General features: G+C 58.0%; 1 protein-coding gene across 1 annotated transcript in view; it reads left to right on the top strand.

Annotated features, from left to right (window-relative positions):
* Positions 1 to 23828, top strand: part of MYO7A (myosin VIIA) — an 85242-nt gene that overhangs the window by 43232 nt on the left and 18182 nt on the right. Inside the window, 20 exon segments of the mRNA XM_034666290.1 lie at positions 842 to 979; positions 2933 to 3091; positions 3512 to 3604; positions 5487 to 5581; positions 6810 to 6894; positions 7483 to 7701; positions 8077 to 8184; positions 9297 to 9506; positions 9876 to 10079; positions 10310 to 10486; positions 10950 to 11039; positions 12437 to 12564; positions 14661 to 14787; positions 15452 to 15571; positions 16124 to 16297; positions 17146 to 17373; positions 18684 to 18854; positions 20913 to 21030; positions 21745 to 21871; positions 22958 to 23127. Of these exon segments, the coding sequence (XP_034522181.1) occupies positions 842 to 979; positions 2933 to 3091; positions 3512 to 3604; positions 5487 to 5581; positions 6810 to 6894; positions 7483 to 7701; positions 8077 to 8184; positions 9297 to 9506; positions 9876 to 10079; positions 10310 to 10486; positions 10950 to 11039; positions 12437 to 12564; positions 14661 to 14787; positions 15452 to 15571; positions 16124 to 16297; positions 17146 to 17373; positions 18684 to 18854; positions 20913 to 21030; positions 21745 to 21871; positions 22958 to 23127 (2941 nt within the window).

Here is a 23828-nt window from a genome sequence, read left to right as displayed (position 1 = left end):
CAGTCTCGCAGGGTTGGTCTGAGATGTTCTGCTTGGTGGTTGTTTGTGGACCAGGCCCTCCCCCAGCACCCTGCCTCGTTTCGCAACGTTCTGAGACGGGACCCTGACGGGGAGGCGGTGCCAGCCAGCTCACCCAGAAAGCAGCCGGTGGAGCTCTGGGCATGTGGGCCTTGGGGCCCCCTGGTGGGCGGCCTGGGCCTTCTTAGGAGGCTTATCTGGGCTTGCTGCTGAGGGGCTAATCCCACAGCGAAGGGAGAGGGCACAGACAGCCCCCCACCCCCAGCATGCACACAGGTTCCCAGGCTGCTGTTTACTGAGCCATACTCTGTGCCCACCCTTGTGACAGCCCTGACATCTAGTGAGGTGGCACTGCTGCCATTTAGGACACAGGCTCAGTGCTGCTTAGGGAGCTGTGCGAGATCACACAGAAGGTGGTGGGCCAGGGCCTGAATGTAGGTCTCTCTGACCCACCGCTAGAGTGGACCTTAGTGTCCCGAGGTGACCAAGTTCGGCTACCCATTTATTCCTGCCAAGGCAGAATGGAGACTGAGAGGGGCTGGGCCTTGCCCAGAATCATCCAGCAACCTGGGGAGGGGGGCATTCCCTGTGTAGCGCTCCTCCAGACCCAGGTCCCACGGGATGCCCCAAGGGTGCATCTGAGGTCCACCGCCAGCCCAGAGGAGGCCAAGTCACAGGACAACCCCAAGTGCCCTGCTAGCCTGCTTCCCTGGGGTGGCTCTCCCTCAGCCCCGAAGCCTGCTGACCGCCCCTGCTGCTTCCCTTCCTGGAGGGCTGGGGGGCACAGGTCAGCCCCTCCCATCCCTGTGGTCCATCCCCCCAGGGCGCCGAGACCAGGAAGCGCTCGCCCACTCTCAGCAGCCAGTTCAAGCGGTCGCTGGAGCTGCTGATGCGCACGCTGGGTGCCTGCCAGCCCTTCTTCGTGCGCTGCATCAAGCCCAATGAGTTCAAGAAGCCCATGGTGAGTGGCCCTGGTCCCTGGTCCCACCAGCCAGGACCCAGCCTGGGGCAGGGGGAGGGGCAGAGTGGGGGCTGGGCTGAGACTTTGTCCTCTTGGGGGAATGGCAGGGCACCTGAGGGGCTTATAGAACCAGTTCCCACTTGCTGACTTACTGGAGGGAGCAGGGCTTAGCTCCTGGCAGCATTTCATGCAGTATGCGTGCGGACTGCCTGGCATAGGAGTCAGCTGTGGTTCTTGCTGTGGCCCTGACTTTGAAAGCCCCCTCTCCTTCGATCCAGCTAACTACCACCTCCTCCTCGAAGTCTTCCCAGATTCCTCTGACTGGCTGGGGATATTCTCATTTTTTGGCTCTACTGAATAACATTTATTGGGCCTTTCCTGTGTGCCCGGCATGGGCCAGAGTCTCCCTGCAGCTCCACTCCACCTTCCCAAGAGTCTGGGAAGGAGGGACCTGAAGGAGGGACCCACCGTTATGATTCCGCATTTGAGATGTATGACTGCAGACTCGGAGATTAAGGGGCTTGAGGCTAGAAGCTGGGAGCCCGGGCCAGCCCTCATTTAAGCTCTTTTCTTTTCTTTTCTTTTCTTTTCTTTTCTTTTCTTTTCTTTCTTTCTTTTCTTTCTTTCCTTCTTTCCTTCTTCTTTCCTTTCTCTTTCTTCTTTCTCTTTCTTCTTTCTCTTCTTTCTTTCTTTCTTTTCTTTCTTTCCTTCTTTCTTCCTTCCTTAATTTAATTTTTATTTATTTATTTTTATTTTTCTTTCATTTTTCTTTATTTTTCTTTAATTTCCATTTATTTTTCTTTTTTAATTTATATATATTTTTATTATGATATTTCCACAGCTCTGGGAGGTGTTGTTTACGACAAAGCTCTTCCCAGAGGCCCAGGGGGAAGCTGGGGCCTGAAGGGTCTGGGGAGGACGGAAGGAGGGAGGCCAGGGCTGGGCCAGGGAAAGTGCTGAGAGGGAAAGGAAACAGGTGGCGGAAGGCAGCCAGCTGCGTGCTGGCCCTGCCCCCAGCCTGAAAACATTTCCCAGAGTGGGCTGGCCTGTCCCCCATGGGGCTTAGGACTGGGTCTGCAGGGGCATGAGGGTTACAGAGGGTTCTAGTTCTCCCTCTAGGGTAAGGAGTCTGGGGGGAAAGAGGCCAGGGCTCTGCCAAGGTGGTTGGGTACCCTCTCTCCTGTTCTGAGATGCTTCCAGAACCTTCTCTCGTCCCAGACCTCAGCATCTGTTGCCTGAACCTTAGCATCAGGACCTTCTCATTGGTCTCCTGTCTCTTTGCTCCAGTCCCCCTACCGACTGCTGTGAGAGCCAGTGGGTCTCAGATGCAGCTCTGACTTGATCACTCCCTGCTGCCTCCCCAGCCTGGCCTCTGAGGCCCTCTCCAGTCGTTCTACACCCTGCTGCCATCACAAAAACCACTCTGTGCCCATAAAGAAAATTGTCTCTTCCTTAAGGCATTTTACTGCCAGCAGCCAGAAAGCTGTCGGAAGAGCTACGAATCTGCTGTGGCTGTGATACAAAGGGCACTCCGTGGGGTTGTGCAAACGCTCGTCACCTGCACGACCACGACCCTGACGTGCATTAGCCTCCTGAGTCCCCATAAAGTCCGCGAACGTGCCCTGCGCTTTTAGGCTTCCACACCTTTGCCCATGTGCCCCTTGCCTCCTCCAGTGCCCTTTCCCCTGACAGGGTTAGAGCCAAGACCGCCTCCTCCATGAAAGCCCCTCAAGATATCCCAAGGGGAGTTAAGCTGTTTCTCCTCTGTGCCCCCAAAGCCTGCAGCCTGCCCCGAGTGAGGGTCTCATTTTGTGCTGCGAAGTAAGCTCGAGCGGCGACTCTGGTTCGGTCTGCCCTGCTCCTTACCGTCCGTGTGGCTAGGAAAAGGCAGAGCGGGGCTGAGCTCCCAGCAGGAGTCTCGTGCACTGATGCGCTTGGCTCCGTGCCCACCAGCTGTTCGACCGGCACCTGTGCGTGCGCCAGCTGCGGTACTCAGGGATGATGGAGACCATCCGGATCCGCCGGGCTGGCTACCCCATCCGCTATAGCTTCGTGGAGTTTGTAGAGCGCTACCGTGTGCTGCTGCCCGGAGTGAAGCCCGCCTACAAGCAGGTACAGGGCTGGTGTCAGGGATGGCGGGAGGGAGGGTCCCAGGTTTTCTCATGCGGACGGTGTGCTGGGCGGACGTGAGCTCGGCCACCTCAGGGATGGCTGCGGAAGTCCGGGATGAGCCAATAGAGGGCTTCCGAGGGCTTGGATCACCGTTCTCAACTGGCATGGCCTTCACACACGTGGTGTAGTGGACAAGATCAGGGCTGCCCAGTGGGCCCTGGATGTTAGCTGTGGAGAGGGTTTTGCAATCATCTGGCCCAGCTAAGGAGAAAACTGGGGGTCAGAGAAGGTGGGACCCGGCCAGGGACACAGAGCATGTCAGGAGCAGAGCTGGAGCCAGAGTCCTGCCCCCTGGCCTTGGGAGGGACACTCAGGTGGCTTTCTCAATGGGGGGCTGCCCATTCCCTTGTGCACCCCTAGGACGACCTTCGGGGGACATGCCAGCGTTTGGCTGAGGCTGTGCTGGGCACCCATGATGACTGGCAGATTGGCAAAACCAAGATCTTCCTGAAGGTGAGCATGGCCTCTGTCTGTGGCTGCCTCGTAGACCTGTGAGTTCCCCATCGCAGTGAGGACGGGGTCCCAGGGGCCTCTACAGAGAAGCTGCGACATCAGGTTGGTCAGTGCTGGCTCTCCACGATCTTCCTCCCTTACAGTCTGTGATAGGGAGGGAGGATTAGGCCTCCTCCGTGGGGGAGGGGAAATTGGTGTTAAGACCATCTGTGATGGGGGGGATGAGGTCAGAGGGTTCACCAGGGAGGCCTGGATTCAAGCAGGACCCTGTGGTTGGTTGTCTGCCCTGGGATTTTCGGCAGCTCTTTGGCCCTTTCCGAGCCTCATTTTCCCATCTGTAAAATGGGATGTGTTTGGGGGCGTGGGGCTCTTGAGTGTATCTTTAGACCCCTCCTGTGATTTCCTGCCGGTCAGGGTTCATCCTGGCTGAGGTAGGCCATGCGCTGCCCCCTCCCTCTGCCCTCTGCAGGGGCCTGTTCCCACCCTCTCTGAGCAACACTGGACAATGGGGCTGGACTTTGGGATGAGGCAGCTGGGGAGGGCCCAGGGCTGGGAGCAGGAAGCTGGGCCATGTGGTGTCTTGGCCTTGGAAGAGAGCTTGCTAGGAATTGGCGGGGCCGGCAGCTGCAGCAGGGGCAGTGTGAGCTCCCAGCCTGCCTTCTTCCCCATTTCCATTTCCGCTGTCCTGGGTGATGGGCCATGGGCCAGTCCCTTCATCTCCCCAGGCCTTCATTTCCTTGTCAGGAAAACATGTCCACTATTCCCTGCCTGCTCGAATCATTACTGCCCTCTGCAAAGAGTGCTCTTTGTGCCAGGCCCAGGTGGGGCTTTTTATCCAGAATCTTGTTTAGTCATCACAGCAACCCTGGGACGTAGGACTGTCACGCCCGTTTCAGAGGCTCAGAGAAGAGAAACCAGTTGCCCAGGAGGTACACTGACCTGGAGTGGAGAGCAGAGCTTCTAGCCTGTGCGGGGAAGGGAAGAAGGGCAGGCAGCGGGATGGTGTCCAGTGCCAGAGAGCTCTAAGGACCATCCTTGTCCCCATTCTCACCTCCCTGGGCCCTCCAGAAATGCACTGTCATTTGAGAGCCCAGACATCTACTTCTCATTCACTCATTCAGACAGCCTTGGCCGAGCTGTTGCCCTGCTAGGCCCTGTCCACAGTGATGTGGTCTGGAATTATCAGATGGGTGTGACTTGGCCTTGCCAGGGCAGGGCCCCTGTCCGCCTGGTTCACTGCAGCCCCCACCCCCACCCCAGCCCTTAGCCCTGTGTTGGCACCTGGAGACACTCCATTCGTCTTTATTGACTATATGGTGAGGTTTTGTCTAACTGGAGTGAGAAGAAACGAGGCCTGGAGAAGTCAGCAGGGCCTGCGTTATGGAGGGGCTGAGTACAGGGGGGACACCGGGCTCGACCCCGGGAACCAGGGTTTTTACTTTAAGGCCACCATCAGATTTATGTTTTAGGGGGGCTCCTCCCTGAGGGAGGACCAGAGCAGGAGTGACAGAGGCCAGGAGAGAAATGGCAGGGCCCAGGTTAGGGACCCATGTGACAGACATTGAGAAAAGTGGGGGCTTGGGCAAAGATGGCCATAGGGATGAAGCCAGGGTGTAAATGGTGGGTTCTCTGACCCCAGGCAGTTAGATTAGGCTCCTCCTATGCCGTTTGTCCCATCCCGGCCTCTGAGAGGCAGCCGCAAGCCAGGTCTGTCCCCATGGCCATGGGAGGCTATGCTATGGGACCAGAGCAGGGCAGGGAGCCCTCGGCCTGGGCTCCAAGAGAAGGAAGGCAGGGCCTGTGTGCGGCAGCCTCAGCCCGGGACTGAGCTGGGGGCCCTGCGAGGAGGGTGGCGGTGCGGCTCAGGAGCTTTGCCCTCCAGGACCACCACGACATGCTGCTGGAAGTGGAGCGGGACAAGGCCATCACCGACAGAGTCATCCTCCTCCAGAAGGTCATCCGGGGTTTCAAAGACAGGTATGTGTCAGGACCAGCTCCCTCCCAGCTCACAAACAGATGTGTGTACATGTGCTGGGCTTGCCTCTGTCCCCCTGTGCGAACGCTAGGAATAAACACGTACAGCCGTGTGCACATACGGAAGCAAGCGCACAGGTGCACAGCATGCGTGCGTGATCGAGCGAACACGGATGACCGCAGACACGTGACTCACACAGCCCCACCTGTGCCCCGTCTGCCCAGTAACGCGGAACACGCCCCTCTGTACCGGCACGCACATGTGGATACGTGAGGCACCCAGGTGGACACTCCTGTGTCTCGGACACCTGATGCAATTTCCCAAAGAGGAAATTTGAGATTTGGTGAATCACGGAGCGTGTCCCACAGTCCACGTAAGGGGCACGTGTACAGCTGTGATGGTTCACGACTGGGCAGGGCTGACTCCGGAGGGTGATTTGGGCACCACAAAACTCCGTAACTTGCCCGTTTAGCAGTTCATCGGGTCACTCCCTCCCTCCCTCTCTCCATCTACTGTCTGTCAATCCATCCTTCAGCTCATCTGTCCTTCTGTTAGTTCTTCTGTCCGTGTGTCCGTCCGCCCATCTGTCCATCCCCTCCCACAGCCACTCACTCGCTCATGCGCACCCAGGCACTGGCTCGCTGGCTCTGTCACGTGGGGACGTACCCATCCTTCACTCCCCCACTGTTCAGTTCTGCATTCAGCAGACACCTGCTGTGTGAGGTGTGGTCTCTTTGTCCTCTATCAGGTCGCAGGTGACTGTCATCCTGGAAGAGCTGCCTCACAGGTGCAGGGGTCAGCATTGTGCTCACTCAGAGTCCAGTGGATGACATGGGCTCTAGTCCCCAACTCCTCAAGTCTCACTTTTCTCATCTATAAAATGGGAAAGTTAGTAATAAGTGATGTTCGAAGCTTCTAATCTTTATGTTATTTCCTTTACTTATCATTCATACACTTCTTCATTCAGTAAAACCTTGTGCATGCCCACCTTAGTGGGCATATATGACAAGCCTGTGAGGCAGGCAGGGCAGGTGTTATTGTACCCATTTTACAGATGAGGAAGCTGAGGCACAGAGAAGCTGTCTGTCTTTGCCCAAGGTCACATAGCTGGGAGACGCAGAGCTGGGACTCAGCCCTGCTTTCCTGATTCCAAGCCCCACCAGTCCCCTGGCTGCCTCTGGGCACTATTTCTTGGCTCAGAGATCCTCCTGTATCATGCTGCCATTTCAGATCTAACTTCCTGAAGCTGAAGAATGCGGCCACACTGATCCAGAGGCACTGGCGGGGCCACAACTGCCGGAGGAACTATGAGCTGGTGAGCCTCCCCAGGGGGCTGCTCCTTGCCCCACAAGGCCTTTGAACCAGCCCCATTGCCATAGCAGCAAGATGTACCTGTGCCCAAGGCCTGGTCAGCCTCCTGCCACTGCCCCCAAGCCCCTATCTTTCCTCCAGCCCAAAGTCCAAGCCTCCTTCTTGCAGCTCTTCCTGTCTGGTCAGCAAAGTTTGCGGCTTTTCTTCTGCAATGTTTTCATGGGTTGTGAGCACCTGGGCCATTAGAGACCGTGGAGGGGGCTGGGAGCGGGCATCACATGATCTCTGCAGGGTAACTGGTGGCAGCCTGGGCTTGGGGCTGGGGAGGCAGACAGGAAGGAGACCGGCTCCTGGTCTGAGAATGGGGGTGCTTTGTGGGGGGCCCCCCTTCAAGGGACACCAAGGGAGACCGCTCCTTAGAAAACTTGTCTGAGAGGAGGAAACAAGGCTTCCCTGTGGGGAGCCCCAGTCTGAGAGAAGACCGCGCTGTGTCTTTGGGGCAGTGCGAGGGGAGCCCCGCGCCGCGACCGTCCGGTGGGCAGGGCTGGCCTGGAATGGGGCCGCAGGCTCTGAGCCGTTGGTGTCCTTGCAGATGCGGCTGGGCTTCCTGCGCCTGCAGGCCCTGCACCGTGCCCGGAAGCTGCACCAGCAGTACCGCCTGGCCCGCCGGCGCATCATCGAGTTCCAGGCCCGCTGCCGCGCCTACCTGGTGCGCAAGGCCTTCCGCCACCGGCTCTGGGCCGTGCTCACCGTGCAGGCCTACGCCCGGGGCATGATCGCGCGTAGGCTGCACCGGCGCCTCAGGGCCGAGGTGAGGGCTCCACCTCAGGCGGGCAGGTCACCCCCACCTGCTGAGGCCTGCACCGACAGAGGGGATCTAGGACCCTGCCTCCTCGGGAACGCACACAACTGGGATCACACCCCTTATTTCCATCCTCCCAGCCAAGGGCAGGGTCTGGGGCCCCAGTCACTCTCGTGGTGAATCTGGTTTGGCTTTGGGAATCCGCAATGCCCCCGACCTGCCATGTGACCTGGAGAAGTTCTCCGATGCCTTGGTTTCCCTATCTGCCAAATCATTTGGTAGGGTCGCTCCCCATCCCAGATCTCAGTCCGGTAGGGGGGGCGGTGCGGAGCTGGCAGGAAGCCCCTTGAGGGCGCTCACCTGGCTGGCCGCCCCTTCCCTCAGTACCTGCGGCGTCTGGAGGCTGAGAAGATGCGGCTGGCAGAGGAGGAGAAGCTCCGGAAGGAGATGAGCGCCAAGAAGGCCAAGGAGGAGGCTGAGCGCAAGCATCAGGTGAGCTGAGTGGCTCAGCCCTCAGACGTCCCTTCGCCGGCCCGACAGCCCTGGCAATCTGCTATCTGTCCACACAGCCTGCCTTCATCTGTGCGGTGGGTGTCTGGTCCTGTGCCGGGCCTGAGGACGAGGGGCTGTGGCTCCGAGTGGGAGGTTCCATGCCCTCGGGAGCACTTTTCCTAGTTGGGAGAGAACGTGCGCGTGAAAAGCCTGAGCCGGGTGAGAGCACCCAGTCTGGGAGCCCCCAGCCATGTGTGGCTGTGGAGTGCTTGAAAGGGCAAGGGGCTCTAAGTGCAAGATACACACTAGTTCTTGAAGACAGTAAAAAAAAAAAAAAAAGGAATACGGAATCTCTCAGTACTATTTTATTTTAATTTTATTTTATTTTTAAAGATTTTTTATTTATTTTTTCGACAGAGAGAGAGACAGCCAGCGAGAGAGGGAACACAAGCAGGGGGAGTGGGAGAGGAAGAAGCAGGCTCATAGCGGAGGAGCCTGATGTGGGGCTCGATCCCATAACGCCGGGATCACACCCTGAGCCGAAGGCAGACGCTTAACCGCTGTGCCACCCAGGCGCCCCTCTCAGTACTATTTTAAAAATAATAATAACATGTTTATGTAATATTTTGGAAATATTGGGTTAAATAAAATATATTATTAAAATAGGTTTCCCCTATTTCTTTTTACTCTTTTAAGCAAAGCCACTACATACATGGCTTGAATTCTATTTCTATTGGACAGTGCTGGTCCAGAACCTCAACCCAACGGCTGTGGGATTTCTGGGTTGGTGTGGTCCCTTCCAGCTGGGAGGCATGAGCAGGCTTCCTGGAGGAGGTGGTTCCCAGCTAAGCCCTGAAGGGCGGCGGCATTGCTCTTGGCTTGTCTAGAGGCTTCTCTGTGGCTGGATGCTGGGCATCTGTCTGCATTGGACGGTGATGGCAGGGCCAGGCGAGGCCAAGGATGGAGAGGCCCGAGGCTCAGTCCTTGCCAGCAGTCCGGAGGGCCGCGGTGGAGGTCGGAACTGAGGCCTGGTTGCTGCAGGGGCTCTTCTGGGCTCCCTGAGGAGGGCTTGCTCCCTGAGGCTGTCCCCCTGTATCACACCAACCTCCCAGGAGCGCCTGGCACAATTGGCTCGTGAGGACGCGGAGCGGGAGCTGAAGGAGAAGGAGGAAGCTCGGCGGAAGAAGGAGCTCCTGGAGCAGATGGAGAGGGCCCGCCACGAGCCCATCAACCACTCGGACATGGTGGACAAGATGTTTGGCTTTCTGGGGACTTCAGGCAGCCTGCCAGGCCAGGAGGGCCAAGCACCTAGTGGCTTTGAGGTACCAAGCTGGGGACATGGGCTGGGGACAGGACCCAGTGTGATAGCCCTCCCTCCTTTTGTGCCTCTTTATATTAAAGTCCACCTGGTTCCCTCTGAGCAAAGGGCAGCAGTGATGACGTGTGGCCCTTGCCCTGTCTGGCTGTCAGCTTGCTGTGTGACCTTGGGCCAGTCACTGTCTCTCTCCAGGGACATTTATAAACTTTCACTCGTGTATTGAGGACCTACCACGTGCCAGGCTCTGTTTGGGTCTTGAATAGCATGACACAGTTCCACCCTTTGGGAGGAAGAGCTGGCCCCACAGGGACAGGTTGGGGGGGCTTTGGCCCAAGTCTGCTCCCACGGCACGGAGCTCATCTGGCCTCCTCAGGACCTGGAGCGTGGGCGCAGGGACATGGTGGAGGAGGACCTGGACGCAGCGCTTCCCTTGCCTGACGAGGATGAGGAGGACCTCTCCGAGTATAAATTCGCCAAGTTCGCGGCCACCTACTTCCAGGGCACGACCACACACACCTATACCCGGCGGCCGCTCAAGCAGCCACTGCTGTACCACGATGATGAGGGCGACCAGCTGGTGAGGGCTGGGGCTGCGTGGGTACCCAGGTGGCAGGTCCCCGGGGGGAGGGACGAGGGCCGACTTCACGCTGGTGCCCAGCCTGGGCCCGGGCCACGTGGGCGCCGTCTCAAGGAGCCGTGGTGGCCCTCCTACTGCCCCCTCTGGCCCCCTCCCCGGACCCCCAGTCTATTGTGATGGTTCAGCCGTGCTCTGTACCTGTGCCCTCCGACACACGGGCTCTGCCGCAGGCGGCCCTGGCGGTCTGGATCACCATTCTGCGGTTCATGGGGGACCTCCCCGAGCCCAAGTACCACACAGCCATGAGTGACGGCAGTGAGAAGATCCCCGTGATGACCAAGATTTACGAGACCCTGGGCAAGAAGACATACAAGAGGGAGCTGCAGGCCCTGCAGGGCGAGGGTGAGGTGAGGCTCAGCCACCAGCCGTGTCCTCCCAGGCCCATCGGAAGGGCTGCCAGGCTTCCCCAGCCTCAGGGGAATCCCCAGAAGGAGCGCCCCAAAATTTGCCTCCACCTCACCTCCCTGACCCCCACTCTCCTCCGTCTACTCGTGGGAACAAACATGTGCATGTTTTGTAAACTGCAAAGCGCGGATCATCACTGGAGGAGGCCTTTGCCGTCCGAGCCCGCGGCGGTAGTGACCCACTGCGAGGCACTGGGCAGCTTCCTACACTTTTCTGAGTCTCCGCTTTCCTGTCCATCACCTGGATGGTGCAGGGAAGTGGGGGACGAGGGGGCGGCAGTGTGGGGTAACCTCGTAGTTGTTAGCGTGGAGGCGAGCCCACCCTCTAGCCCTAGCTCCGTTGTCCATTGCCTTTGTCATTCCTCGGGGCCCAGTCGCTTGACCCTGACCCCTGTTCGTCCTGCAGGCCCAGCTCCCGGAGGGGCAGAGGAAGAGCAGCATGAGGCACAAGCTGGTGCACTTGACCCTGAAGAAGAAGTCCAAACTGACAGAGGAGGTCAGAGAAGACCCTGGGCTGCCTGAGGAGATGCGGGCTGAGGCCAGGCTGAGCTTGGGGACTGCAGCTGCTCCTGTTCCCGGGGGCTTGGGCTGGACGGTGTGGGGAGCCACTGGGCAGATAGGAGCACCTGGAAGGGGGCGGTGAGCTCAGGCTGGGGCCAGATCCTGGAGGGCTTCCCAGAAGAGGGGACTGGAGAGCTGGAGAGGCCTGGAGTGGCCCATGGTGAGAGGTAGGACAGTTCCTGCCAGCACAGGGACCCATTGCATTTGATCCAAGAACATTTCAGACAAGCGAACTTTCTGTGGGTAAGGGTACCCACAGGGCATTAACACTACTAATTCGTTTGAACTCTCGTTTAGTCACCAGGCCTTTTCTGAGAGCCATCCTGGGCCAATGCTCCAGGATTGTGCAGGCTGGGAGGGCAGCAGACACTAACCAAGGCATTTACGGTGCAGGGGACTGGCTCCCTCAACCCCCTACGTTCCCACACAGCAGTCCCTCTGCCTAAAAGTCCTCCTTCCTCTTTTCTGCCTGGGTGTCACCTCCTTCAGGAAGCCTGCCCAGATCCCTCTGCAGTACAGGCACACTCCATCAGGGCTTCCACAGCCTGTGTTGTCTCTGCCATTGTCCTCTTCCCCATCTGAGGCTCAAATCTAGTTCTGCAGCTGTGTGGCCCCAGATTTGAATCCCGACTCTGCTGCTGGTTATCTGAAAGGCCCAGGTTGCGGGGCGGTGGAAAGACCCACTGGTGGGCTCTGGGGAGGATGGCGTGAGAGCACAGCTGTGGGTGTTCCATAGAGGTGAGGACCTCCTCCACCCCTCCTGCCTGCAGGGGCACGCTCCTGCCGCTCGCCTCTCTCAGTCTAGGGCTCTGGGCAGGGTGCAGGCTGGCGCACTGGGCTGTGGGGAACCAGAGAGGAGAAACGCGTCTGTCAGAACCCAGGCCTGGAGCTGTTCATGGAGGGGCCAGGGCACCGGGGACTGGTGATGGTGACTGGGTGGTTGGACCCAGGGTATATTCTGGGTGTCAGAATTGTGTGTGGAGTTGTGGCCCCCCCGGTAGAGATAGGGGTCAGACGAACAGGTCCCTATCCTGGCTGAAAGGAGGGCTTCCGTGGGGGAGGGGGTGCAGGGTGGGGTCAGGGAGCCTGCAGAGGAGCCTCGTCCCTGGGAGGGGGCACCGGGCCCACGCTGCCTAGCTGTCTGGGCCAGTCATCCATCTGCACAATGCTGGGGGCAGATAGTGCTGGGGCCATGACAGCTCTGGGAAGCCAGCTTTCCTGGCCACTCTCAGGATCTGCTCTCCAGGGGAGCAAGCAGACTCACACAGGTGGCAGGGCCCCCCTCCCTTTACCCTGCCCGGGGCCAAGCCTCCTCCCCTCCCTCTGGCCCAGGTGACCAAGAGGCTGCATGACGGGGAGTCTACTGTTCAGGGCAACAGCATGCTGGAGGACCGACCCACGTCCAACCTGGAGAAGCTGCACTTTGTCATTGGCAACGGCATCCTGCGGCCGGCGCTCCGGTCAGTGCCAGCGCCTCTCAGAGTGTGGCCCTGCAAGGCTTTTGGTGGCATGAGTTGTGGCTTTGTCACCTTGGCGACAGAGGAAGCCAAACAGGCCTGGGTTTAGCTCCGCTGCTAGCTAGTCATGTGACCTTGATAGAGTTAGTTCATCTCCATGAACCTCAGTTCCTTCATCTGTAAAGAGGGAATAATCACAGCACCTACCTGGTAGGCTTGAGGGCAGATGGAGCTCTGGAGAGCGTGTAGGACAAGACTGCGTCTAGGCACTGTCGTTCTCATGATCGGACGCTTCTCCTGCTGTAGACCCATCCCTGCCAGCTCCGGGCCCGGCCCGCAGGCGGGGTTATTGCAGTTAGCGTGCCTGGGAAGCCTGCAAGTGCCTCCTTTGTTCAGGTCCTCGGGGTGTTGCGGAGGAGACGGGATGATCTAAGCGTTACTAGGAGCAATAAAGGGATCAATTCAGCTAGGTCAGAGGAGGGAAGACAGGATGTTTCTGAGACTCTATCAGCACAAGATGGTCAGTTAGGAGAGCTGATCCCATGAATCTGTGCATACTGGCTGGGAAGAATGCAGGATGAGCCTGGGTCAGGGGGTTGAGCCCATTTTACTGATGGAAAAACTGAGGTCCAGAGACAGGAAGAGACTTGCCCCAGGGCCCTAGCCTCCCAGCCCTCCTCCCTTCCAGTCAGACCCCCTTTCACAGCTCCTGGAAGCCAGTTACTACCTCACCGGAGATGGTCAGGCACCCAGGGCCACCTGACTCCAGCAAGAAAAGGTAGCTGTCCAGGGTGTGTTGAAGGGGCAAGAATTTGCCTCCCACTTGTCTCACTATCAGACCTAAAGTTGTCAGTCCTGGAGAACACAGTGCCGGAAGCCCTGGGCTAAGAGTCAGAAGGCTGGGTGTTGGGTCTGAGGGACCATGGCTAATCCCTCCCTTCACCTGGCCTAGGCTCCCAAGTGCAGGTGAGAAAGCTTTTACTGGTCTGTGACGAGGTGGGAAAAATATGAGGTGGTTTCTAAAGCTAAATTTGATTTATTGAAAGAACTGTTCTTTGTTCTGCGATTTTACCCTTTCTAATTTTTTGTTTGTTTGTTTTATGTTTGTTTTATGAAATGATTGTGATACAGATGGTGGGCAGATTGTGTGTGTGCGGTGTGTTTTAAATGACCTTATTTGTCATGATAAAAAGTGAGCAACGTCAGAATTAATTTTGAAGTTGCGCTGGCCCCTGAACCCTGAAGCTCTGCGTGCCACTGAATCAGATAATCACTCCTTCCTGCCCAGGCTTGCCCTTCTGAGAGGGAAGCGCAGCCATGAGTGCCCCCTGGTGGTTACTTAGTTATCAACGTCCTGTCCTTGGCCCCATTTACTGTGCCAGGTGCTTTCTAAGCCTTGGCTCTTTTCTTTTTCTTTCTTTTCTTTCTTTTTTTTTTTTTCTCCACAGAAAGCCTGTAAGGAAGGTCTTATCTTTCCCCTTAAAATGAAAACAAAACCAAACAAAACTACCTTCATTGCTTTGATCTGATTACAAAAGTAATACAGGGTGACTTAAGTATTGCATTCAAACATTACGAAGATCCAGCGAGTGAAAGTCGACCCCCAGACCTTCTATCTCCCAGACAAACTCCCCAGATGTATTTGCTGTTTCTGCTCTTCCGGTTGCCATCAGTAGAAATTGTACCTGCTGCCATGCCTATGGGCTGGGCTGGGAGAGGTGAACTCACCTGCCCAGGCCACCCAGCTGCTGAGGGACAAGGCAGGCACAGCCCGTGCTTCTCATCAAAGTGACCACCAGTGGCCGTGGCCGCTGTGTCCCAGAGCAGGAGGCGCACCACTCTCTGGATCCTGGGTGCCTGACTGTGCGTCTGGATTGGAGTCAGGAACATGCCTCACGCCTGATGTGCCTGCCTCCAAAGCAAGACCCTCTTCAGTGGCTCCACCACCTTCCCCAGTGGCGCCTAGCCCCCTCCTCCTGCATGGTCTGGGGCAAGCAGGAGAGGACCGCGTGTTGTGTGGCCCACCTGTGGCCGGGAGGCGGAGTGGCTGGGCTTATCCTCTGAGGCTGTCTCCCTTCCTTGCTTGTGTGCCTGCCTAGGGATGAGATCTACTGCCAGATCAGCAAGCAGCTCACACACAACCCCTCCAAGAGCAGCTATGCCCGGGGCTGGATCCTCGTGTCTCTCTGCGTGGGCTGCTTCGCCCCCTCCGAGAAGTTCGTAAAGGTAGGGAGGGCATCAGAGGAGAGAGCAGGGGGAGGAAGCACAGCAGGGCTTGGAGAGGGGGCCCTAGCTGGGCCGTCTCCTCTCAGGCCTACAGTTCCCGCCACCTTGCCCTGCCGTCCTCCCAGGATCCCAGCCCCTCACTCTGTTCTCCCCTCAGCCTCTTTTTATTTACTGAATTTAACAGCATCTCCTGGCCGCTCCACTTACGGTCTTGGAGCAGGCACTGTGGCTGATTTCAGGCCGCTTTCTTGACTGCCACTCAGTGCCGGGCCCTAGGTGCTGGGGGCACGGAGGCAGAGCGGGCAGCAGAACCAACCCCACCGGCCAGCGCCGTGAGGCGGAGAGCGCTCTCCTGTCGGGAGAGGTCAGGGAGGTGGGCCTAGCAATTACACTAGGTGAAGAGGGGGAATGGTATGTGGGGTGAGGCGGGAGGCACAGCTGAGACCAGACAGGGTCAGAATGTGGTGGCCTTGCCGCCAGCCTGCTCCCAAAGGCAGCAGGGCTGAGCCCAGAAGCAGGGGAGGGATGTGGGTGGCTGGGCCTCGAGCAGGTCCTGAGTGCGGGTGGAAGGGCTGGAAGGAGGAGACCTGGGCAGGCCGCTGTGATGGTCTCGGGGCGGGGGGAGGCTGGAGCGGAGGCCCCTCAGCCGGTCCTCTGTCTGCAGTACCTGCGCAACTTCATCCACGGGGGACCGCCTGGCTACGCTCCGTACTGTGAGGAGCGGCTCAGGAGAACGTTTGTCAACGGGACACGGACACAGCCCCCCAGCTGGCTGGAGCTGCAGGTGTGGCCCCACCCAGGCACTCGAGTGCGCATGTGCGTGCGTGTGCGTGTGCATGTGCGTGTGTGTGTGTGTGTCTAGTGCACTCCAGTGCCTCAGAAACATTCCCTGCTTCAGGATTCTGTGGTTCTTCCAGTTCTGGGATTCCAGGCCCGTTGGAACCGGAAAGCACCCAGGGGACTCCCATCTGTTTTATAGTCAAAGTCACTTGGGCAGGGGGTTCCCCCTGTGTCTTAATAGCTTCACCTGTAACATAGCAATGATGACACTCATTTCACAGGGTCTTGTGATGGCTGCAACATGTAAGGGCAGATGTCCCTGGCATGTGGCAGTGCCCAGCCTCCCAGTCCCAACGCCCAGGTTCGGGGGCCTTAACGGTGTTTCAGGATGGGGAGCACTGCAGGGCTCCCTGGGGATCTGTGACCAGCCATAGGTGATGTCCTGGTGGGATGCTGGGGTCCGAGGCTCTGGGGTGGCTCCAACCCCCTAGGAGCAGGGACCCAGGAAACCCAGAGGGCGTGAACTGGTCTGAAGTGAAAAGATCCCCGTTTTCAGGCCACCAAGTCCAAGAAGCCCATCATGTTGCCTGTGACATTCATGGATGGGACCACCAAGACCCTGCTGACCGACTCGGCCACCACGGCCAAGGAGCTCTGCAACGCGCTGGCTGACAAGATCTCCCTCAAGGACCGCTTTGGATTCTCCCTCTACATTGCCCTGTTTGATAAGGTATACCCCCCCCCGCAGTGCCCCCTCCTGGCACCACCCTGGCTCCCGTTCTGGGTCTGCCACACATTGACTCAGGCGATCTCAGGCTGTTACCTGCCTTCCAGAGCCGTCGTTTCCTCTCAGCCGCTAGGAACTCTGCCTCTGCCCAGCTCATTAGGACTGTGGAGAGCACCGAGAAATTGGCAGTGCGGAGGGAGCTGGAAACCCAGGGCTCACTTCTGTCACGTGTACCTGGGCTGATCAACCCTCTCCTGGTACCGGAGAAGAAACATGGCAAACACGGACCGGGGAGGGGGCGTGCAGCTACCTAGCTCTCCGAGATTCAGTGTTCTTATTTGCAAGTGGGAATATACGTTTCTATCAGGTTTCGATGGTGGTTTGTGTTTGCTGGTTAGTGAGCACCTAGAGTTTGTGCAACCCTGGGCACACCTGGCCTGGGGGGTGGGTGATTTTGCCTCCACACACAGCAACATCACAGGCGGCAGAGATGCCCCTCACTCCTCCACTCTGGCAGGTCTGGGGACAGAATCATGTTGTCCGACAGAGTTTCCCCGAATTTTTCTCAGCTACAGAGAGCTCCCGTGTTTTCACTGACCATTTGCTCATCAGAGTTTCACGTGACGCTCACACTAAGAAATGGGAATGCCCACGTGGCTGTGCCGACTCAGAGCCCCCGGCTGGGATCCCGAGGTCTGATCTGTTTCCTGGTGACTTGGACACGTGTCTGCCTTCTCTGAGCCCCGGTTTTCCATTCGAACAAGGACAGTTGGCACAGTTGATGGCTCTTTGTAGGTCCTTCCCTGCCTCCTCCCCTTTCTGCCTGCTGACCTCCAGCCCTGTGCCCGCAGGTGTCATCCCTGGGCAGTGGCAGTGACCACGTCATGGACGCCATCTCCCAATGTGAGCAGTACGCCAAGGAGCAGGGGGCCCAGGAGCGCAATGCACCCTGGAGGCTCTTCTTCCGCAAAGAGGTCTTCACGCCCTGGCACAACCCCTCCGATGACAACGTGGCCACGAACCTCATCTACCAGCAGGTGGTGCGAGGGGTCAAGTTCGGGGAGTACAGGTGTGAGAAGGTGAGTGACGGAATCTTCTGCCTGAGCTTGCTCAGCTCACAGCCCTCTATTTTCCAGATTTGGGCAGGACGTTACTGTCTGTGACCCACCATTAGGTTATGTAGACGTTAGCCTGGCTGAGGCTTCTTCTAGAGGGACACTGCCCACAGGAACGAGGGCTTTGAAGCCTAGTGTGAACTCTGTCGGTGGAAGGTGTTCACACTGCTGCAGTGCTCGTGCATGGTACGGAGTCTGTGCTTCAGAACGTGCTGTGCTGTTCTGCGTTCACCCAGAAAACTCTGTTCTAAGAGTAGGGGATCCACTCGTTTAGACCAGAGTTTGCGAATGTGTACTCTCTTCGTTTCCTTTTAAGGACAGGAGTGTTGTGTTATGTTATTTATGGTGGTGATGATGGTTCTCATGGTGCCTATGATTCTGTCGGTGATCGTGTTGGGGGAATGAGGAAGGAGGTGGTGGAAGTGAAAGGGGTGGTTGGTGGTGGTGACGGTGGAGGCAGCAATGGTAGAGGGTGGTGGTGAGGGTAGTGGTGATGATGATGGTGTTGGTGAGGGGGCAGGTTTGGTGGCCTGGGACGGTGCCAGGTTGGTGATGGTGACAGTGGCGTTGGTGGTAATGGTGGTGATGAGCTGACACACAGAATGCATGAGCACAGCCATATCAGTTGTTAAAATTCTGAAATGTTTTGAGTGGACTGGGGAACATCTACTGCCTTCAAGACACCCAAGAGCCTTTCTCTATCCCCTTCTGCCACAGCCCCGGTGAGCCCCAGGCAGACATGACTGGGGCTGCAGTGTACCACCCCAGGCAGAGGGGCAGATGCCCAGTCCCCATCATCTGTCTGGCCGTCTAAAGCCTCTGCAGCATAACCTTCTTGTTGTTCACTACTTGGACCATCCCGGGGTGGGGTGGTGATGGAGATGGTAATGTGCTGCCCACCCCTCGCTCTGACAGTGCCAGCGGTACCCAGGTCCCCGCTTCTCCAGGGCAGTCTGTCAGCCCCAGTCGTTGGCTCAGAGGCTGGGAATGTGGTGGTTGACCCATCATCAATGGGCTGGCTGGCCTCTCTGGGTCAGCTCATGTGCCCCGTGCTGGCGATGAGGGCACCCAGGAGAAGGCAGCAGTGTGGCCCTGCCTTTAGGGAGCTCATGGTTCCACCAAGCAGATGAGAACTTCTGGGGAATCAGCGAGAGCACAGTTTCCCAAAGCCTGGGATCGACAGCTGTAGGAGGCAGGGCCCTGGGGTCTTCAGTGGTCTGGAAGGGCTTCCCAGGTGGTGTGTGAACATCACCCACCTCTCCCTCCCCTTCTAGGAGGATGACCTGGCGGAGCTGGCCTCCCAGCAGTACTTCGTGGACTATGGCTCTGAGATGGTCCTGGAGCGCCTCCTGAGCCTCGTGCCCACCTATATTCCTGACCGTGAGATCACGCCCCTGAAGACCCTTGAGAAGTGGGCCCAGCTGGCCATTGCTGCCCACAAGAAGGTAGGAGGGCAGGGCAGGGTTTTGGAGGAGGGGCTATCTGGTGACCTGGGCTGAGAGGCAAGGACCCAGGCAATCAAAGGGGTCACAGCTCTCACTGGACATGTGTCTGTCCACAGGGCTGCTGGTAGAGAGGATGGCACCCTCCACCTCCTGCCTCCGAAGCAGCTTTCCTCCACTGTGGGTATCAGTTCACTCATATCTTATGCTGTCCACTCCAGGCTGGTGCCAGGGACAGAGAGACAGATCAGATCCAACCCTACAGCCTCATGAGAGAAACCATAGGTGCAAGGGTATCGGGGGCCCCTGCTCCTGGCCTGGCCACAGCCTCTTGCTAGAGCTGCAGCTCAGGAGTGTTGGCGCATGCTGGGAGAGCTTCTAGGAAGCACACCCCCCCCTCCTGCCTGGGGAACGTCACGTACAAACCCCTCAACCTCTTTGCTTGAGGCCCCAGGCCCATAACCAGCCTTGAGGAGCTCTCTTCCAGGCTAAGGGGCCTCCAAGTACTAGAGGAGGGGGTGGCCTGGCTGCTGGAGGGAACCCACTGGCCTCCCCGCCTCCTGGCCCAGAGCCATTTTCGCCCACAAGTTCCTGGGGGCTCTGCAGACCAGCTGTCTTTCAGCTTTCTATACCACATGCCCTCTTCCTTAACCCAGGGGCCCCATGTACCTCTCCCACCCAACTCTTTGCCTTCCCTGGTGAGTGGCCCACAAACTTCCCCTCATCTCTGAACCTGCCCTGCACCCTCTCTACATCTAAGCCTGGCTCCCCCACCAGGCCCTCCCCTCCAGTCCCCTGCAGAAGAGATGCGTGTTTTCCCTCCACTCCTGTCTGTCTGTCCAGGCAACCTCTTGCCCCTCACCTCTCCCACCTGTCAGCTGCTGAAGCCCATCTATTCTACCTTCCAAACAGCTTCCGTCCTTCTGAGGACAACCCCCCCCCACCACGGGGCCGCCTCAGTGTTCACTGCCGTCACGCACTTGGCACGTTCTGGGCCAGCTGCCATCATTCATTAATTGGTTCTGTTTGGGGTGCTTGCCATGTGTCGGGCACTGTACCAGGCCCTGGGGACACAGCTGTGAAGAGGACAGAGGTGGTCTCTGCCCTTAAGAGCCCACAGCTGAGCTTGCTGTGTCTCTCCTTTGGACCAGAGCCTGCTGGCCTGTGTGTCCCATATCCCGGGGCCAGTCTTCCCACAGAGTGCACAGCTGTGAATTAGCGTGGCTTTTAGGGTCGGAGAGGTAAAAACGTTTTATCAGGGAACCATTTCAAACTATGGAGAAGTTGCAGGTTCAAAAACCTAGAACTGTGCACTCCTCCCCTTGACCCAGGCTCACCAGGTGTTCTGGGCTGCATTTGCTTTATGATCCCCTCTCCGTGTATGCACGCGCAGTTGCTTCTGGCCCTCTCCGCACATGGCATGCACGTGCGTCTTTGCCCATGTTTGTGTCCAGAGATGACAAATACCATAAGTTCAATTTGATACGTCCAATTCTACTCCAACCCCACCAAGTTGTTAATAGGGCTCCGAGGGATATTTTTACATAATAAAATGCCAGGGCTTTAGTTTTCTGCCAGCAGCATTGCATTACCCCCTGGCTGCTCCAGCCCTCCCCTGCGACGATCTTCCTCCCTCCCAGGTTCACCTGTCAGGTTCTGCTAACAGTCCAGTCTGGCAGTGGCTGCCTTGTCTACACGTCCACGTGACTTGGCTCTTACGTGCCCATTCCCCACCCCTCTTCCCGGTGTGGCACACACACCCCTGCTTAGCCACACATGTGCCCGTACTCCAGATGCCTCCCACTCACCCATGACTTCAGGCCTTGGCACACCTGCCGGCCAAAATCGTGGGCTTTTCTGTCACGGCTGAATTGGGAGCTCCCTGCAGATGTGGGACCTGTGGCGTGATGGGGGCAGCTGTGGGCTGATGGGATGTGACAAGGCCACGATACACAGGAGGGCACCTTAGTTCCAGGGCACTCCTGGCTTATGGGGCACAGACATTGGATCTCCAGACAGAGCTTATGTGATGTCTTTTTTCCCTTATCCATCCCCCTCCAGGGGATTTATGCCCAGAGGAGAACTGATGCCCAGAAGGTCAAAGAGGATGTGGTCAATTATGCCCGTTTCAAGTGGCCCTTGCTCTTCTCCAGGTTTTATGAAGCCTACAAATTCTCAGGTACCCCCTCAGCCCTTCTGCCTTCCCATCTTCCTCCACGTCCTCTCCCACCCCACCCTCTATGGCTTCAGCCCTCGTGGAAGGAAGGGACGGCCTGAGCCAGACTCCGCAGTCAGCCCGGTCCTGCCTGCAGGCTTGCTTCTTCGTTCTGGTCAGGAGGCAGGGCGGCTCCTCCCTCCCCACAGTCCAGGTGCTCAGCAACACTCTGGGTTAGATAACGGAATGACTGCTAGGATAATTAAGCACCTGCTGTGTACAGAAGCAGGCAGCCCAGAGTATAGGCTGGGCTGACTCCCAAGCAGAGCATGGATGTAACGGACACAAACCCACACGGGCCACTGGCTCCACCATCCTCGGGTCTGAGTGACTGGGCGTCTGCTCCGTACTAGGCCCTTCACCAAATATCTAGCTGGAGGGAACCCTGGGGCTCAGTTGACCCCCTCCCCCATCCCACCTCACTCCAGGGCAGGGACTTGTTCAGAGCTGCACAACGAACGGAGGCAGGGCTAGAACTCCAACCAAATTTCCTGTTTTCAGTGCTCTCTTCCCACTGCACTTTGAGTTTTGACCTGTAGGGAGGTTGCGCTCTCCGAGGCTCAGTTTCCCCATCTGTAAAATGGAAATCCGTGTACCTGCCTGGCGGGCATGAGGACTGGGAAGAGTTGGGCCATGAGCAGCGCCGCCTCCCTCTCACTGCCGCAGTCTCTGCCCCAGGCCCCAGCCTCCCCAAGAATGACGTGATTGTGGCGGTCAACTGGACGGGCGTCTACTTCGTGGATGAGCAGGAGCAGGTGCTCCTGGAGCTGTCCTTCCCCGAGCTCACGGCCGTTTCCAGCAGCAGGTCAGTCCAGCCCTCCCCCACCACCCGTCTGTGCAGAGCAGGGAGTTGTCCAGCCCTGTGGAGCCTAGCGGCAGGGCTGTGTCAAGGCCAGCGTTCTGATTCAGGGAAAGGAGAGGGCTCCTGGAGCTTTCCTGGGGTCCTGGGGGCCTTTGACAGGGAGTCACTGCCTCACAGAGGACATGAGTGAGGAGCAGAGACATGCGGTCACCTGGCCTGGTCCCGCGTACTTGAGCGGTTTGTGCTGCACAGTGCCGACCTTTCAGGCACGTTCCACCTGATCCGGGCTGAGGGGTCTTTATGGGGCATCAATAGATGGGTGTGGGCAGCTAGGAGGACAGCGGGCGGCAGTCAAGTGTATACAAAGAGAGCCCGGCCTGGGATTCAGGGGCCTAGGTGGGACTCACATCCATGTCCTTGCCCCTGAAACAGAGCTGTTAATAGTTGCCTTCAGCAACAGTGGTGAGGGATCAATGCAACAATCATTGGGGGAACTCTGCAAACTGAAAGGTGCGGGCACACTAGAGCAGTGGTGGGGGGGTTCCTGGGATAGCCTGTTGTTCCAGCGGGCCCTCCCCTGATCCCAGGCTTATGCGAGTGTCTCTGGGAAGTGTCTGCTGTGGGCTGGGGCTGGGCACGTCCTGCTCTGATCAGGCATGTGCTAGGCACAGGGAGCAGGGTGATAAGATAGGCCTTGCCCTCTTGCAGCTTCCTTCAGTTGAGAGAGGAGATAGACATTGAACAGGCAATTTTAAAGCAAGGACCAGAGTGATGAGGACTTTGGGAGGGCAAGGAGGACTTCCTGGAGGAAGCAGTATGTAGGCTGAGATCTAAAGGGTGAGTGGGAATTATATAGCCAAAGGGAACCAGGCCGGGCCCTTGCAGGCCTCGCTCTGGACCATGTGTGACTTTGGCAGGGCCATGTCTCACCCTGGCTGGGCCGTGTCTGACTGGGCTGGCCTTGGTCTCCTTCAGGGAGTGCCGTGTCTTGCTCTCGCTGGGCTGCTCTGATCTGGGCTGTGCTGCGCCTCACTCGGGCTGGGCAGGACTGACCCCGGCTGGGCCCTGTTCTCCGTGTTGGTCCTCCAGGGGAGCAAAACTGGTAGCCCCCAGCTTCACACTGGCTACCATCAAGGGGGACGAGTACACCTTTACCTCCAGCAACGCTGAGGACATCCGTGACCTAGTGGTCACCTTCCTGGAAGGGCTCCGGAAGAGGTCTAAGTACGTGGTGGCCCTGCAGGACAACCCAAACCCTGGTGAGTGGTCCTGGCACAGGCCGCCAGGCACTGGGGCTCCGGGCATCAGGCAGATCGCGCACCTTGGCCTTGGCCTGGCAGTCAAGACTGTCAGTGCCTGTTACCACCCTGCCCCAGATACCCTCGGCTCCACCTGGACCAAAAGCCAAACTCCGCACCTTCCCTCTGTGCCCCATGGGGAATCTTCCTGTCCTCCCCCTTCACACTTACACTGCCATGTTCTCCGGGTGACATCACCCACCACCTTCAAATGATGCCAGCGGTAATAGCTACCCTCGCTGAGTGCGCCCCGGGCCTCTGACGCTCTCGGTAGAGCGTGGAAAGGGCAGAGAGCAAACAGACCCTGGCCCTCCTCTCAGCGGGGAAAGGGGCTGAAAACAGGGAGAGTCCGTGTGACAGTGCAGTGACCAGGGAAGCCCAGAGCCTCTGGGCGTCTGGAGGGGAGTCCCCCACGCAGCCTGGGGTTCAGGGAGGAGGTATGTGTGGGTGTAGTGTTTGAGGCAGAGAGGAGAGCACAAACCCAGCACAGATGCTAGAGAAAACGGGTGTCTGGGAACGGCAGGTCGGGTGGTTCGGCTGGAATGGGTGAGGAAAGGGAGGAAGGGCGAGAGACGAAGGGGAAGAAGTCAGGAAACCCAGCCCACTACAGCCCTGTGAGCATGTTGAGGAGGACGGCCTTTCTCCTCAGGGCAATGGGGAGC

The sequence above is a fragment of the Ailuropoda melanoleuca genome, chromosome 8, assembly GCF_002007445.2.
Source record: "Ailuropoda melanoleuca isolate Jingjing chromosome 8, ASM200744v2, whole genome shotgun sequence".
Lineage (NCBI taxonomy): Eukaryota > Metazoa > Chordata > Mammalia > Carnivora > Ursidae > Ailuropoda > Ailuropoda melanoleuca.
The sequence above is the reverse complement of the archived record's forward strand: the minus strand, read 5'-3'. Positions and strand labels throughout refer to the sequence as shown.